Source organism: Procambarus clarkii, chromosome 6 (assembly GCF_040958095.1).
Source record: "Procambarus clarkii isolate CNS0578487 chromosome 6, FALCON_Pclarkii_2.0, whole genome shotgun sequence".
NCBI classification, from domain to species: domain Eukaryota; kingdom Metazoa; phylum Arthropoda; class Malacostraca; order Decapoda; family Cambaridae; genus Procambarus; species Procambarus clarkii.
In genome coordinates, this window is record NC_091155.1 from 16125257 (window position 1) to 16141063 (window position 15807).

The 15807-nt window shown below is 39.5% G+C and overlaps 1 protein-coding gene across 1 annotated transcript; it reads left to right on the plus strand.

The window, feature by feature from the left end:
• The first annotated feature begins 8243 nt into the window (after nucleotides 1-8243).
• On the plus strand, nucleotides 8244-9059 carry LOC123753065 (uncharacterized). Its single transcript, XM_069309477.1, has 2 exons — nucleotides 8244-8278; nucleotides 8410-9059. Exons 1-2 carry the CDS (start codon nucleotides 8276-8278, stop codon nucleotides 8935-8937), a joined length of 531 nt encoding a protein of 176 aa, XP_069165578.1. The 5' UTR covers nucleotides 8244-8275; the 3' UTR covers nucleotides 8938-9059.
• The last annotated feature ends 6748 nt before the right edge of the window (nucleotides 9060-15807 follow it).

Genomic DNA, 15807 nt, shown 5'->3' on the forward strand with positions numbered 1-15807 from the left:
AAGCGTTCTGTTTCGTGTCTGGAGAGTTTCTCATGAGTAGGCTGGCCGTTTTTCTGGTTTTATAGTAAATCGTCAGTTGTATCCTCTGATTTTTGTCTGTAGGGATAACGTTTCTATTAACAATATCTTTCAGGACCCTTTCCTCTGTTTTATGAGCTGTGGAAAAGAAGTTCCTGTAAAATAGTCTAATAGGGGGTATAGGTGTTGTGTTAGTTGTCTCTTCGGAGGTTGCATGGCTTTTCACTTTCCTTCTTATGATGTCTTCGATGAAACCATTGGAGAAGCCGTTATTGACTAGAACCTGCCTTACCCTACAGAGTTCTTCGTCGACTTGCTTCCATTCTGAGCTGTGGCTGAGAGCACGGTCGACGTATGCGTTAACAACACTCCTCTTGTACCTGTCAGGGCAGTCGCTGTTGGCATTTAGGCACATTCCTATGTTTGTTTCCTTTGTGTAGACTGCAGTGTGGAAACCTCCGCCCTTTTCCATGACTGTTACATCTAGAAAAGGCAGCTTCCCATCCTTTTCCGTCTCGTAAGTGAAACGCAGCACGGAACTCTGCTCAAATGCCTCCTTCAGCTCCTGCAGATGTCTGACATCAGGTACCTGTGTAAAAATGTCGTCAACATACCTGCAGTATATGGCCGGTTTCAAGTTCATGTCGACTAAGACTTTTTGCTCGATGGTACCCATGTAGAAGTTTGCAAACAGGACACCTAGGGGAGAACCCATGGCGACCCCATCTACTTGCTTATACATGTGCCCATCCGGGCTCAAGAAGGGTGCCTCTTTAGTACAAGCTTGGAGTAGTTTCCTCAGAATACTTTCTGGCATGTCAAGAGGAGTACAGGCTGGATCACGATACACTCTGTCGGCTATCATTCCGATTGTCTCGTCCACAGGTACGTTGGTAAACAGCGATTCTACGTCCAACGAGGCTCTTATCCCTGTGGCCCGTGCGCCCCGCAGTAAGTCCACAAATTCCTTTGGAGACTTCAGGCTGAAGGCGCAAGGAACATAAGGAGTCAGCAGGCCGTTGAGTCGCTTCGCCAATCTGTACGTGGGTGTGGGTATCTGGCTAATGATTGGCCGAAGTGGGTTTCCAGGCTTGTGCGTCTTGACATTTCCATACGCATATCCAGGTTTATATTCCCCAATGATCTTTGGCAGGTGGAGTCCGGATTTCTTGGCGTTCACAGTTTCGATCAGTTTGTTGACCTTTGCTTTTAATTCGGCTTTTAATTCGGCCAACTACAGAAGCACCATACTGTCCCCCGAGCTTAGAGCGGCAGCTAAAAGCCTTCGTGAGAACAAGGAGATAGTTGTCAGGAGAGGTGACAAGTCGCCAATATATGTCATTCTTAAAAAAGACGAATATCTGGCGAAAATGAACATCATACTCTCTGACCAAACTAAGTTCCAAAGGGTAACGAAGGACACTACAGCCGAATTAAAAGCAAAGGTCAACAAACTGATCGAAACTGTGAACGCCAAGAAATCCGGACTCCACCTGCCAAAGATCATTGGGGAATATAAACCTGGATATGCGTATGGAAATGTCAAGACGCACAAGCCTGGAAACCCACTTCGGCCAATCATTAGCCAGATACCCACACCCACGTACAGATTGGCAAAGCGACTCAACGGCCTGCTGACTCCTTATGTTCCTTGCGCCTTCAGCCTGAAGTCTCCAAAGGAATTTGTGGACTTACTGCGGGGCGCACGGGCCACAGGGATAAGAGCCTCGTTGGACGTAGAATCGCTGTTTACCAACGTACCTGTGGACGAGACAATCGGAATGATAGCCGACAGAGTGTATCGTGATCCAGCCTGTACTCCTCTTGACATGCCAGAAAGTATTCTGAGGAAACTACTCCAAGCTTGTACTAAAGAGGCACCCTTCTTGAGCCCGGATGGGCATATGTATAAGCAAGTAGATGGGGTCGCTATGGGTTCTCCCCTAGGTGTCCTGTTTGCAAACTTCTACATGGGTACCATCGAGCAAAAAGTCTTAGTCGACATGAACTTGAAACCGGCCATATACTGCAGGTATGTTGACGACATTTTTACACAGGTACCTGATGTCAGACATCTGCAGGAGCTGAAGGAGGCATTTGAGCAGAGTTCCGTGCTGCGTTTCACTTACGAGACGGAAAAGGATGGGAAGCTGCCTTTTCTAGATGTAACAGTCATGGAAAAGGGCGGAGGTTTCCACACTGCAGTCTACACAAAGGAAACAAACATAGGAATGTGCCTAAATGCCAACAGCGACTGCCCTGACAGGTACAAGAGGAGTGTTGTTAACGCATACGTCGACCGTGCTCTCAGCCACAGCTCAGAATGGAAGCAAGTCGACGAAGAACTCTGTAGGGTAAGGCAGGTTCTAGTCAATAACGGCTTCTCCAATGGTTTCATCGAAGACATCATAAGAAGGAAAGTGAAAAGCCATGCAACCTCCGAAGAGACAACTAACACAACACCTATACCCCCTATTAGACTATTTTACAGGAACTTCTTTTCCACAGCTCATAAAACAGAGGAAAGGGTCCTGAAAGATATTGTTAATAGAAACGTTATCCCTACAGACAAAAATCAGAGGATACAACTGACGATTTACTATAAAAAACCAGAAAAACGGCCAGCCTACTCATGAGAAACTCTCCAGACACGAAACAGAACGCTTTAAAAGAGACTAACGTCGTCTATGCCTTCAAATGCCCACTTGGGGACTGTAAGCTCCAAAAAACCCAGTATATAGGCAAGACAACAACATCTCTTTCTAGGCGTTTAACGATGCATAAACAACAGGGCTCCATTAAGGAACATATAATCTCTTCCCATAACCAAACCATCGCCAGAGAAATCCTAGTAAACAACACAGAAATCATCGATAGATACAGCGATAGCAGGCGGCTTGACGTTTGCGAGGCACTACACATCAAGAAGTCAACACCAGCAATCAACAGCCAATTATTGCACAACTATATTCTACCCACCTCAAGACTCCGCTCCAATATAGAAGCATCAAGAAATATGGACCAATAGGCTTTCTACAAACACTTCTATTCAATACCCATTGTTTCTGTTCTGTCTTGTGTTGATACTTTTAATACCCTATTAATATCCTCTAGTGTTCTGTCTTGTGTTAATGCCACATCATCCTTCCCACCTCACTCAAATGTAATGCCACATCACCCTTCCCACCTCACTCAAATGTAGATATAAAATCAGGGAAACGCAAGTTCTAATCAGTTGTGTATTTGTGAAGTCTTTGAAAATGTAATAAGTTTTACGAAACGCGCCCGTGTCGCGTCAGACTAGAAATAAAAATGAATTTTGGAGAAGTGATTTTTGATTTACCTCCAACAGTGAAGCATAATGTACGAAAGATTGAGAAAATTCGTGTTAGAATTATTAATCTTACTTTTTCGGTCATATTTAATAATATATGTCTACAGGAAAGACTGCTACCAAAATATACTAATATATATATATATATATATATATATATATATATATATATATATATATATATATATATATATATATATATATTTATATTAAATATAAAATTATATTACATATAAATTTATATTATATATAAATTTTTATTACATATATTGATATAATTTTTTCAATATATATATATATATATATATATATATATATATATATAAATTGGTAACCACTATATCGTGGATAACATTTCATTCGTTTCGATGCTCAGAGCCTCAAAAAGTAGACCGCATAGACAGTAGACACTAACATCTATTTAATGGAAGGATTCCAGAGGAACCTATCTACTGCCCAATTGGAAATCTAGTCCTTCACGTGGGGTGCTACTCTGGCGTATAGGTGTTAGGTCATCCCCGTCTAGGTTATATAAGTTACTTAATAAGTGGCCAAGTGAATGAATTGTTGTTATCCACCAAATGGTGGTATGCAATTTATATGACTAGGAGGTGAATCACCTAACACTTACATGATAAAGATTCACGAACCGGGAAGGCTTAATATTTCAACTGGGCAGCAGAATGGTGGCTCTAGAATCCTCCCTTTTAGAGGATTGGGTGTTGCTCACTAGGTCGAGTGGCTAATTATTGTCTCCGTGGTCAACGGTTCAAGGGTCCAAATGTCCAGGTGAATGAAATATTGATACATGCACTCACAATTTATTGGGTATTTGGAATCACAGCTGAAGAGGAAAAGTTAATATTTTTGTCATCGTTGTCCTCTGGTTTAATAGTCTTGTGTTATGTTTATGTCTGAGAGAGTTGTGTATGTTTGAGTGTTCATATATATGAACACTCAAACATACGATATGGATAGAGGATTAAATTAGTAATTTATATTCTAAAATAAAAATTTGAATTGATGAATTTCATAATTTTATGTCCTATTAAATTATTTAAAAAACCTGTATGTCCTGCTCGTTCAGTGTCATTAGGTTAAATTCACTTACTCCAAACATGCTGTTCAGTCCCCTTATTTCTCCGATTGGCTTTGAAGAAAACCTTTGTAATTTCAATTTTAGCTAAGTATGAATTGTTATGGTGACTCCATGTTTGTAGTTCATCTACTGCCGAGATCGAGCATAAGTGTATATTACTTTTTGAAAGAAGCCTTCATGGAAATTTGGTGGATTTCAGTTTAACGTATGTCATTGAAGTGATTCTACTTAGGTGTTCGTCCTGAGAAACGCAGACCAAAACAAATGTACAAAGCAAAAGTTAAGGAGAGGGCTTGTGATCTAGATAGCAGAAGGAGATGCAGACGAAGGCCTCTGATCAGTGAGGCAGAACTAACCAAGTACATCTTCATCGACAAGCTGGTACAAAACGAAAGAAACATTGAATGGAATATGAGTGTGTATAATGCAAGGACAAGGCTCTGCCCCTTAGACTGAACAAATCTTATATGATACTTGGAAGGAGAAGAATTTCTTTACCTAGCATAAATCAAATAAAATAAAAAAGTTTATTTATAAATGTTGTTTATTTATAATTGGGAAATTTTACATAAAAATTGCAGTACTTTAATTACAGAAGAGTGTCACCGAAAAAGCATAGTATATTATCATATAAAGATGATGAAGTTTAAATGATAAAATTTGTTCTGAACTTCTGGTGTCTAATAGCATCAGAGAAGTAAACATATGGATTCTTTACTGAAATCTCTTTGACTAGTAGTTTTAGATTGGGATTACGATAAAACGAGTCCTGTGAGAGAAAAAAAACGCAACATATTTGGCAGGAGCTAACGTTAGGTTGTATTCTGCATTATATCTTTCACATATTTCTATCAAGTTTCCAAAGCCTCTTAGATCGGTGCAACTAGAGCTAGATCAACTGCATAACAAAAAACATTGACTCTTAAATTTTTCAACAATTAATCAAGATCAATAGCAAACAATATTGGACTTCAAACTGCACCATGTTTTGACCACATTTTTATGGAGAAATTTTCAGAGAGGAATTTACTCCAATTCGGAGATTTTCTTCATACCTGATAATAAATATTTCCTGATATTTATATATCTAGCGATGACAGGACATACTTTTCTGCAAGACATATCACTAAAATGAATCGGTTATTTCAACTTTGTCGAAAGCTTTAGAAGTATCAAGAAACAGAGAAAGAGCAGGTGAGGCAGTTAAATAACTGCCTCACAAGGCAATTTGTGAGTTGAAGTACTGAATAGTTTCCGCCACCACAAAACTACAAAGCTTACTTGAGTAACGAGTTTTGTTTGCAAATTGGAAGTCAGAGGTGCTCCGTTCACCAGCTTGATGAAATATTTTATTAATTGTGTGTTTATGGAAAAAAAACTCTGTAGTTGTCGGTGGCGAACATAGAAGCTCGGCAGTTCTTTGGAAAAGAAATAAGAACAGAGGTATTTATTACAGACGGAAATATACCGTGGGGAAGATATGCAGTTTTTGCGTTTCTTGTTTAAGATTATCAGAGAATATGTTAAATGGACTATCATAACTCATTTGTTAACTCTTTTACAGCTTTCTCGAGCATAATAGGGGTTACAATATGCAGGTGTTTTAGACTATGGGCAGGGTGTATAGACTATACTGGTTCATTCACCTGGGCTGTAGGAGACTGGAACCATGGACCCCACGTGTGTGAGGCCGATGCTCACCCGTGGAAATAATCCGTGAGATTATTTCCACGGAAGTGTGTATGACAATTTACTATTCAGGTATCAAATAAAGATGAGGTAAACTAGTTACAATTTAATCTAGCCAGTATTTAGCAATATTGTACATTGTTGAATATTTTTTCTGTGAAAACATAATATATATTATAGGAATCACTCAAAACGTTCGCTACCATTTGGCATGAACTTTATATTTTTCTCATTTCACCCAAAAACTAAAAAAAAGTTCTTTTTAAAGGTTATCTGTAACCTTTGATTTCTCAATATTATCTTTCACTTTCCTAATCCACTTTATGGCTCGATGATATTGAGCGCAAGTGCTAAATCTGATCCTGTGGTAACGACCCATCTACGGGACAACCCGCATCTTTCCATAGGTTATGCCATAAGGAAGATAAATATTGTTATTTTTTAACGTGTTCGTTTAATCCAAGCCAACCTTTTCTTTTGCTGGTTGTAAGAGAGATACCCTTTTTCTCCGCCTTAACTAGCACTGACATGCCAAATGTAACAAAGATATTGAGACTGTTCCGATGGAAATTGTATGTCATTTTAGCTGTAGACTACACTGTTGTGTAGGTTGGTGTGTTGTATGAGAACACAACTCCCTTCTCATGCAGCATATGACAGAGCCTACCTGAAGTGACATACTTCTAGATCTAGTACTAACATAAGAAGAGGGCTTGATTGATCAAATCCAGGAAGGGGAGAAACTCACCCTGTCTTCTGACCACCATATCTCAAGATGATATACAATTCCAGAAGCTCATATTAAGGACAAGAACTATTTTTTTTATAGATTATCTCCGAAGAGAATATTATAGAATGAGAGGAACTTGAAATACCTCCTGGGGGGGGGAGTTAATTGATCAAAACATGGAAGAATCAGCAGGTAGACTAGACCGGAGCCTTATATATATATATATATATATATATATATATATATATATATATATATATATATATATATATATATATATATATATATATATATATATATATATATATATATATATATATATGACTGAAAACTCACACCCCAGAAGTGACTCGAACCCATACTCCCAGGAGCAACGCAACTGGTAACTACAGGACGCCTTAATCCGCTTGACCATCACGACCGGACAAAAGGAAGTGATAGCTGAAGCTATTTTAACCACTTCCCCGCCGGCACTCGGATGGTAATCTTGGGCATAGCATTTTATCAAATCACCTCATTCTTTGGGGCACACGTGAGGAACACAAATGCAAACAAGCCTGAATGGTCCCCAGGACTATATGCGACTGAAAACTCACACCCCAGAAGTGACTCGAACCCATACTCCCAGGAGCAATGCAACTGGTAACTACAGGATGCCTTGATTAAGGCGTTCGGCTATCACTTCCTTTTGTCTGGTCGTAATGGTCAAGCGGATTAAGGCGTCCTGTAGTTACCAGTTGCGTTGCTCCTGGGAGTATGGGTTCGATTCACTTCTGGCATGTGAGTTTTCAGTCGCATATAGTCCTGGGGACCATTCAGGCTTGTTTGCATATATATATATATATATATATATATATATATATATATATATATATATATATATATATATATATATATATATATATATAAGCGTGTATGCATATAAATGCTTAGATACACGTACAAGCTTACAACTGAGAAAGATTTATATAAGCTGCACTTACACTTTTTCAGGGGAAGAGTGTTTGTTTATCTTTCTGATCACAATCGTCTCGAGTCTCAGAGTTCTGTCAATATTTAGATGTGTTTATCTCTGAAAAAGTTATATATGCTGGTGTGTTATGATTGTCTGCTTTGTACAGTTATTAACGATACGCTCTTTATAAACGAGGTAGATTGAACGTGGACATTTTGTAATGGTCATTAGGATAATGGCAATTACGCATAAATGTACATAGTGCATTATCATTCACAAACAAAGGTGAGTTGAACGTATGGATTTTTCAATATTCATGAGGTGCGCGGTCATGAAACAGGAAAGGAGTGACGCAGCGCATCAGCAAGGTCGGGAAGAGAACAGTATATAAAGAGTCGACGACACACCACCTGCAGCTCAGACCTGGACTGCGACTTTCCTGCATCAAACATGGTCTGTCTCTCTTCGTTTATAGTGATATTTCTACTGTTCAGTATTTTAAGAAAATAGACATTGGAGACAGAATTCAATATAATAAAAAAAAATTGTCATTACATAAAGTTCATTTTTATTTCATTTCACAGAAGGTGCTGGTGATCACCGTGAGCGTTGCCCTGCTGGTGGGAACCTCCAGGGCAGGCGGAGGACATGGAGGCGGTGGTGGGTTTGGAGGCGGCGGAGGTGGATTTGGACACGGTGGAGGCGGCTTCGGTGGAGGTGGACTGGGTTCATTGGGCGGTGGATCTCGCTATGGTTCAGGTGGTGGTGGCGGCTTCAGTGGAGGCGGCTTCGGTGGAGGCGGCTTCGGAGGTGGTGGATTCGGAGGAGGATCCAAAGGCTTCGGTGGTGGCAGCCACGGTGGCGGCGGCTTCGGTGGTGGTGGAGGCTTCGGTGGTGGCGGCTTCGGTGGAGGCGGTGGATCTCGCTATGGCTCCATTGGAAGAGGTTTCGGTGGTGGTGGCATCGGCGGAGGCGGATTCGGAGGAGGATCCAAAGGATTCGGTGGTGGCGGCCATGGTGGCGGTGGATTCGGTGGTGGCGGCGGCTTCGGAGGCGGCGGTTTCGGCGGTGGCAGCTTTGGAGGAGGATCCCACGGCCAGCGATATGGATAAAAAGTGGATACGTTAACTAAGGATTCTAGACATTTTAGTAAAGAGAAATCAGTTCTCTTACAGATTAAATATTCTTGACACCATAGATAATTTATATGCCAAAAATAAACCTTTGAATTCAAGTATTAATTATTTGTCCTAATGAATTTGTTTATTGAAGCCTGTATGTCTGTTTCTTCCAGTGCCATTAGGTTCAAATCATTCAGGCTCTGTCCGAAGCTCAAACCTATCTGTTCCAGGACCAGTTTTTAATCAATGCTCTGCAATCTCTCCATTTTCGTTTAGAGTATTCAATAATGATAGTGGATTATGTTCATTCGACGAAGATTATTTCTAGCTGTGATTGCACGTAATTGCATAATACGATGAAAGATCCTATTTTGTAGGATCTTTGAGGATTTCTTTTTATTCTTGAGCTTAGTTTATGCGGCTGATATGATTCTTATGATGTTACTTCTGAGATCGGAATAGTGTTATGAATTTTTCAAGAAACTTTTCGCTCATTGACTCTGTCAGATTCCCCTGTTTTATTATGCATTGTTCATATTTTTATGAACATGCACTGAACTGGATTGAAGTTCAGTATCCATTTGTCCGACCCCACTTAAAATATTTCTACGTCTTTCTGAGTTTTGCAATAATCATTCGTCATAAATATTGTCGTGAATTATGCTTTATCAATAAACAGTGTCACAAAACAATATTCGATTTTCAGTTTGTACAAGGACATTTATAAGTGACTGGGGCAAATGATTCCTTATAATTATTTGGAATGCAATCCACTTGACGTCAACCTTAAGTCTTTCTAACGAAGCGCTAAAAAAAAAAATATTGTATAATTTCTATTCATCCTATAAGTGTTGGAACTGTTTTGGAAGTTCATTTTTTTTGTTCCAAAAATTTATTCCTTATTTATCTCTAACATTTCGCATGACTTGTGTGTTGCTGCACTCCATTTTCCTGTTTAAATATTACCTTCTGTGGCGATCGTCAATAGTCATAAATTCGTACGTACTAAGGTTTCAGATAGATACTAGTGAGAAATTAATTAACAAAAATGTAGCAAAACAACAAACTTAAATATTACTAGGTCTAGTATTGCACACATATGTACTATATTAGGCCTCAGATATCGTTAATTAAGCCTTGGAAGGTTAGGTTAGGTTAATTTAGTTTGTCTTTGCATCACAAGTAAAATATAGTTTCCGGTTTGTCCAACCCAAGAGTGCAGATTTCTATTTTCTAATTTAGTTGTACGTCGGAATATATGCCATGGACCTAATCGTTACGATAAGTACTACTAAACCAAGAGGATGGGCTGGTTAAGGACACTACAATTGTTTAGTGGTGGTTCTCTTATTAGTTCAAAATATTTGTCATATATATTTCGTCTGTTTAGCACCACCTCGTCTGTTTAGGACCACCTCGTCTGTTTAGCACCACCCCTTTCTTCATTAAAGGCATGGTAATCACTGAGTTACATGAAATGGGATTTCAGATTTTTTTTTTAATTTATTGTTCAATCCTGTCAAGTACTACAATCATTATTTTGTAAAGTCCCTTGAGTTAGTTCATAATTCTAACCACTTACTATTCTCTACTTTTGAAGTGAGATCAATTTCTGGAGGAATCCTTGCAACCTAGTCAGGTAGTTACTTATTCCAACTATACGTTCAATGTCTACTTGAAATATTAAATTTAACTCGACACTTGTGTCTCATCGTTCGCTGTTAACTCTCCACTTCTCTTGGCAAGTCTCATCACTCTATCGTTCATTTTGGCTTCCTGCATTTCATTACTGTGAAGCTTCTATATTTCTCGTTCCGATATTGTTTCTCTGCTCCACTTTTAATGCTAATATAATTGTACATTTTTCTTGTTCATATCTTTATTATCTGTCTCACTTTAAAAAAAATATTTTTCGTTGGGTTCATGCTACGTATCATTACATTTCTTTATAGTCCACAATTTAAAAAACTTCTTCCTGATCTACTACTCCCTCAAAATGCTTAACTCTACAGTGTAAATAGATGGTAGCAAGCGGTGGTCACCGCAGCTGATGATAATTCTTTGTCTCTATACGTCTACCACATCTGGGTTGAGGGGAAATTCTGTCCTTGAAGAAACATCAGGTCCTCTGAACCTGATGTTCATGTGTGTCTGTTTATGTGTACTTCACTAGTTGTACTTACCAAGTTGTGCTTTCGGAGGTTGCGTTCTGGCTCTTTGGTCCTGCCTCTCAACCGTCAGTCAGCTGGTGTACAGGTTCCTGAGCCTACTGGGCTCCATCATATCTACATTTGAAACTGTGTATGGAGTCAGCCTCCGCCACATCACTTCCTAATGCATTCCATTCGTCTACTACTCTGACACTGAAAAAATTCTTTCTAATGTCTCTATGTCTCATTTGGGCACTCAATTTCCACCTGTGTCCCCTATTGTGAGTGCTCTTGGTGTTAAATAGCCTGTCTTTATCTACCCTCTCAATTCCACTGAGAATCTTGTATGTGATGATCATGTCCCCTCCCCCCTAACTCTTCAGTCTCCCAGTGGCGTGAGGTTTAATTCCCGTAATCTCTCCTCGTAGTTCATACCCCTCAGTTCGGGTACCAGTCTGGAAGCAAACCTTTCAACCTTTTCCAGCTTAGTATTATGTTTGACTAGATATGAAATCCATGCTGGTGCCGCATACTCCAGGATTGGTCTGACATATGTGTGATGCAAAGTTCTGAATGATTCCTTACACAAGTTTATAAAGACCATTCTTGTGTTGGCCAACCTGGCATATGTCACTGATGTTAAGCTCTTGATATGGGCTTCAGGGGACAGATCTGGCATGATATCAACTCCCAGGTCTTTCTCTCTCTATGACTCCTGAAGTATTTCATCTCCAGAATGATACCATGTATCAGTCTCCTGCCCCCTACACCTATCTTCATTACATTACATATGCTCGGGTTAAACTCTAACAACCACTTGTTCGAACTTTCCTGCAACTTGTCCAGGTCTTCTTGAAGCCTCAAGCTGCCCTCCTCTGTCTTACTCCTTCTCATAATTTTGGCGTCGTCAGCAAACATTGAGAGGAATGAGTCTATACCCTCTGTAGATCATTTATGTATATCAGAAACAGGATAGGTACGAGTACTGATCCCTGTGGGACCCCACTGGTGACTTCACGTCAATCTTAGGTCTCACCTCTCACTGTAACTCTCTGCTTCCTATTGCTTAGGTACACCCTTACCCACAGGAGCACCCTACCAGTTACTCTTGCCTGTTTCTCTGGCGTATTCATCAGCCTTTTATGGGGTACTGTGTCAAAGGCTTTCCGACAGTCCAAGTCTGCAGTCTGCACATCCTTCTCTTTCATGCTTAATCTTTGTCACCTGATCGTAGAATTCTATTGAGCCAGTTAGGCAAGATTTACCCTCCCTGAACCAATGTTGATGGGGGGTCACGAAGTCTCTTCTCTCCAGATGTGTTACTAGGTTTTTCTCACGATCTTCTCCATCACCTTACACGGTATACAAGTCAAGGACACTGGCCTGTAGTTCAGTGCCTCTTATCTGTCACCTTTTTTGTATATTGGGACTACATTAGCCGTCTTCCATATTTCAGGTAGGTCTCCCGTCTCCAGTGACCTACTATACACTATAGAGAGTGGCAAGCAAAGTGTTTCTGCACACTCTTTCAATACCCCTGGCTAGATTCTCTCTGGGCCAAAAGCCTTTCTCACGTCCAGATCCAACAGATGCCTCTTGACCTCATCTCTTGTAATTTCGAACCCTTCCAAGTCCGCTTGGTTCACTGCCACCTCTCCTAGCGCAGTGATCTCACCTCGTTCTATTGTGAAGACCTCCTGCAACCTCTTGTTGAGTTCTTCACACACCTCTCTGTCATTCTCTGTGTACCTATCTTCACCCGTTCTAAGTTTCATCACCTGTACCTTCACTGTTGTTTTCCTCCTGATGTGACTGTGGAGTAGCTTTGGTTCGTTCTTGGCTTTATTAGTTATATATAATTCTATACTTTTTCTAAGCATCTCTTCTCACACAAACATACTCATTCCTGGTTGTCTGGTATCTCTCTCTCTGCTTTCAGGTGTTCTGTTATTTCGGAAGTTCCTCCACGCCCATTTGTTCAGTTTCTTTGCTTCCATACATGCCCTATTTAACCATGGTTTATTCTTTTGCTTCTTGGTTTTTTCCTTTGGGTCGGGATTAACTTGTTTACAGCCTCCTTACACTTTTTGGTGACATAGTCCATCATGTCTTGTATGGACTTAGTTCTGAGTTCTGTGTCCCATGGAATATCCCTTAGAAATTTTCTCATCTCATCATAATTTCCCTTTCGGTACGCCAGCCCTTTGTTTCCTGGTTCTTTTTGGGGCGAGATAAATCCTAGCTCTTCCAAGTACTCAAAGATCAATACTGTGTGATCACTCATTCCCAAGGGGGGGTTTCCAAATTAACTTCCCCTATATCCGAGTCATTTAGGGTAAAAATCAGATCAAGAATAGGTGGTTCATCCTCTCCTCTCATTCTTGTCGGTACCTTGATGGTACCTTGTGTGTGTGTGTGTGTGTGTATTTGTGCTGGAGTGTGCATGTATTCTGTGATCTATGAAGGTGCCTCGCTCGTCCATGTTCATCACTCCAGATTATAACCACCAACGTTAGAGGTCAGAGAAACTTATCCTGATATAAAACCAGTCGCTGAGATCTAATCCTATAAAAGTTCCTTAATTATGGTATTTGTCATATTTTGTAGTCTACTTTTAGATGATAAACAAGGTTATTTGTATCAAGGACATGTAAGAAAGGACTGCACCGAGACATTTTGCTTTTAGAGTTCTCATTCGCAATTTCAGAATACAGGTCGACTCAAATACATTTTGTATTCCATATATATGCCTCTTGAAACCAAGTGGCTATATCTAATAAACATGTCCTACATTTGCATACTAAATTTTTTTTTTCGTCCGTGAGTTGGTGAGTATTTTTTAAGTGTCTGAGAGTAAGGTGAATCTGAATGTGTTTATATGTTTGGGTGGAGTGTGTTCTTCCGTGTTTGTTGTATGAATGTTTGCTAATAATAACTGAATTAAAATCATTGTTGTGATTGCAGATTCGTTTGTGAACTCTTAGGCCCAGCTGGCTTTTCTGTTGACACTGGCTGAATGATGACACTCCCAAGCTCTTTGTTCTTTATCATAAACGTTTTCAAAGTTTTAAATGAAAGTAGCCTCAATTCATCAACTCATTTCACGTATTCATTGCAATAATAATATTGCTACGTAAGAGGAGAACATGAATTACAATAACGTGGCTTGATGAAATGAGAAATAAACAACACACTAGAAGATGAGGAGACGACGACGTTTCTCCCGATGCAACCCGTTCTCGCAAATTCGTAAAGTCAATATTGACTTATTAAATAAGTGCATAGGTGACATACTAAACATAATAGATACCTTTAAAAAGCTTCATAGAAAACACCGACCTTACCTAACCTTGTTAGTATCTTAAGATAAGCATCTTATAGCTTCGTAATTACAATTGTTACTTAACCTATTATAGGTATAGGTTAAGTAATAATTGTAATTACGAAGCAATAAGATGCTTATCTTAAGATACTAACAAGGTTAGGTAAGGTCGGTGTTTTCTATGAAGCTTTTTAAGGGTATCTATTATGTTTAGTATATCACCTATGCACGTAGTTAATAAGTCAATATTGACTATACGAATTTGCGAGAACGGGTTGCCCGATAACCACTTCGTAACTGCTCCCCCCCCTTTTTCATGGACCTTGATTTATCAAGCAATTACCCAATAAGTAGCGAACTTGTTAATCATTTCTCAATCTTTAGGGCTTTGTTTACATATAATAAAAAAAATTTGAGCTTCGAAGCAATAGGAAGCTAATTTTAACAATATTAAAATTTGAGAGGAAATTTTCCATGCTTGTAAACTGTATAATATATAAAAACGAAAAAGAATCGGATTGAGAAAATATGTTCAAGTTTGTATGTAAATGCGTATATGCTTGTTGAATCCTCGCTCTGGTTAATAAGTTGTGTGCTTATCTTGAAATTGTTGCCCCATGTTGTTATATTTCTCAACTAGAAGATCTAATCTTTGTATGCCTTGTAAATTCATAATTCTTGTCTCATATCCTGTCCCAGTCAATTATGGATCCCATTTTGGTGTTGAACCTTCCTACCTGGTGTAACTTCCGGGGATCAACGGCCCAGCAGCACGGTTTCCGACCAGGCAACGGGAGATACTATATTCATTAAATTTAGTTTGTCTTCTGAATAAAGTAACTTGTTGCTGTTCCTGATTCACACTTTCACTAAGTTTTTTAACTTTACAATATGCACAAATAGTAGCCAGCAGTGGTCACACCACCTGCTGGTAATTTAATCTTTTCTGATGCACAGTGATATACTTCTTCGAAACACAATTTAGTATCTTATGGTCCAAGGGAACGAGATACTATTAACAACGCTATTGTGATTTGCAGTTTATTGGACATAGAGGACAAATTTTTTCCTCTCTCCAAACACACTCCTGATTGGCACCAGGAGAGTGCCAATCACACACACACACACACGACTTGGTAATGGTCCTGGATAGACCGAAACGTCGTTGTTTCTTTCCAAGATAGGTATAAAGTTTGAGTTAGTTATGTCTAAGATCTTTCCTTATTATGAGCGGCCATGGTCTGGTCTGCAAAATGACACCTCGTTACTACGGATCTTTCAATATTCATGAAGTATGTGGTCATGAAACAGGAAAGGGATGATGCAGCGCATCAGCAAGGTCGGGAAGATAACAGTATATAAAGAGTCGACGGCACACCACCAGCAGCT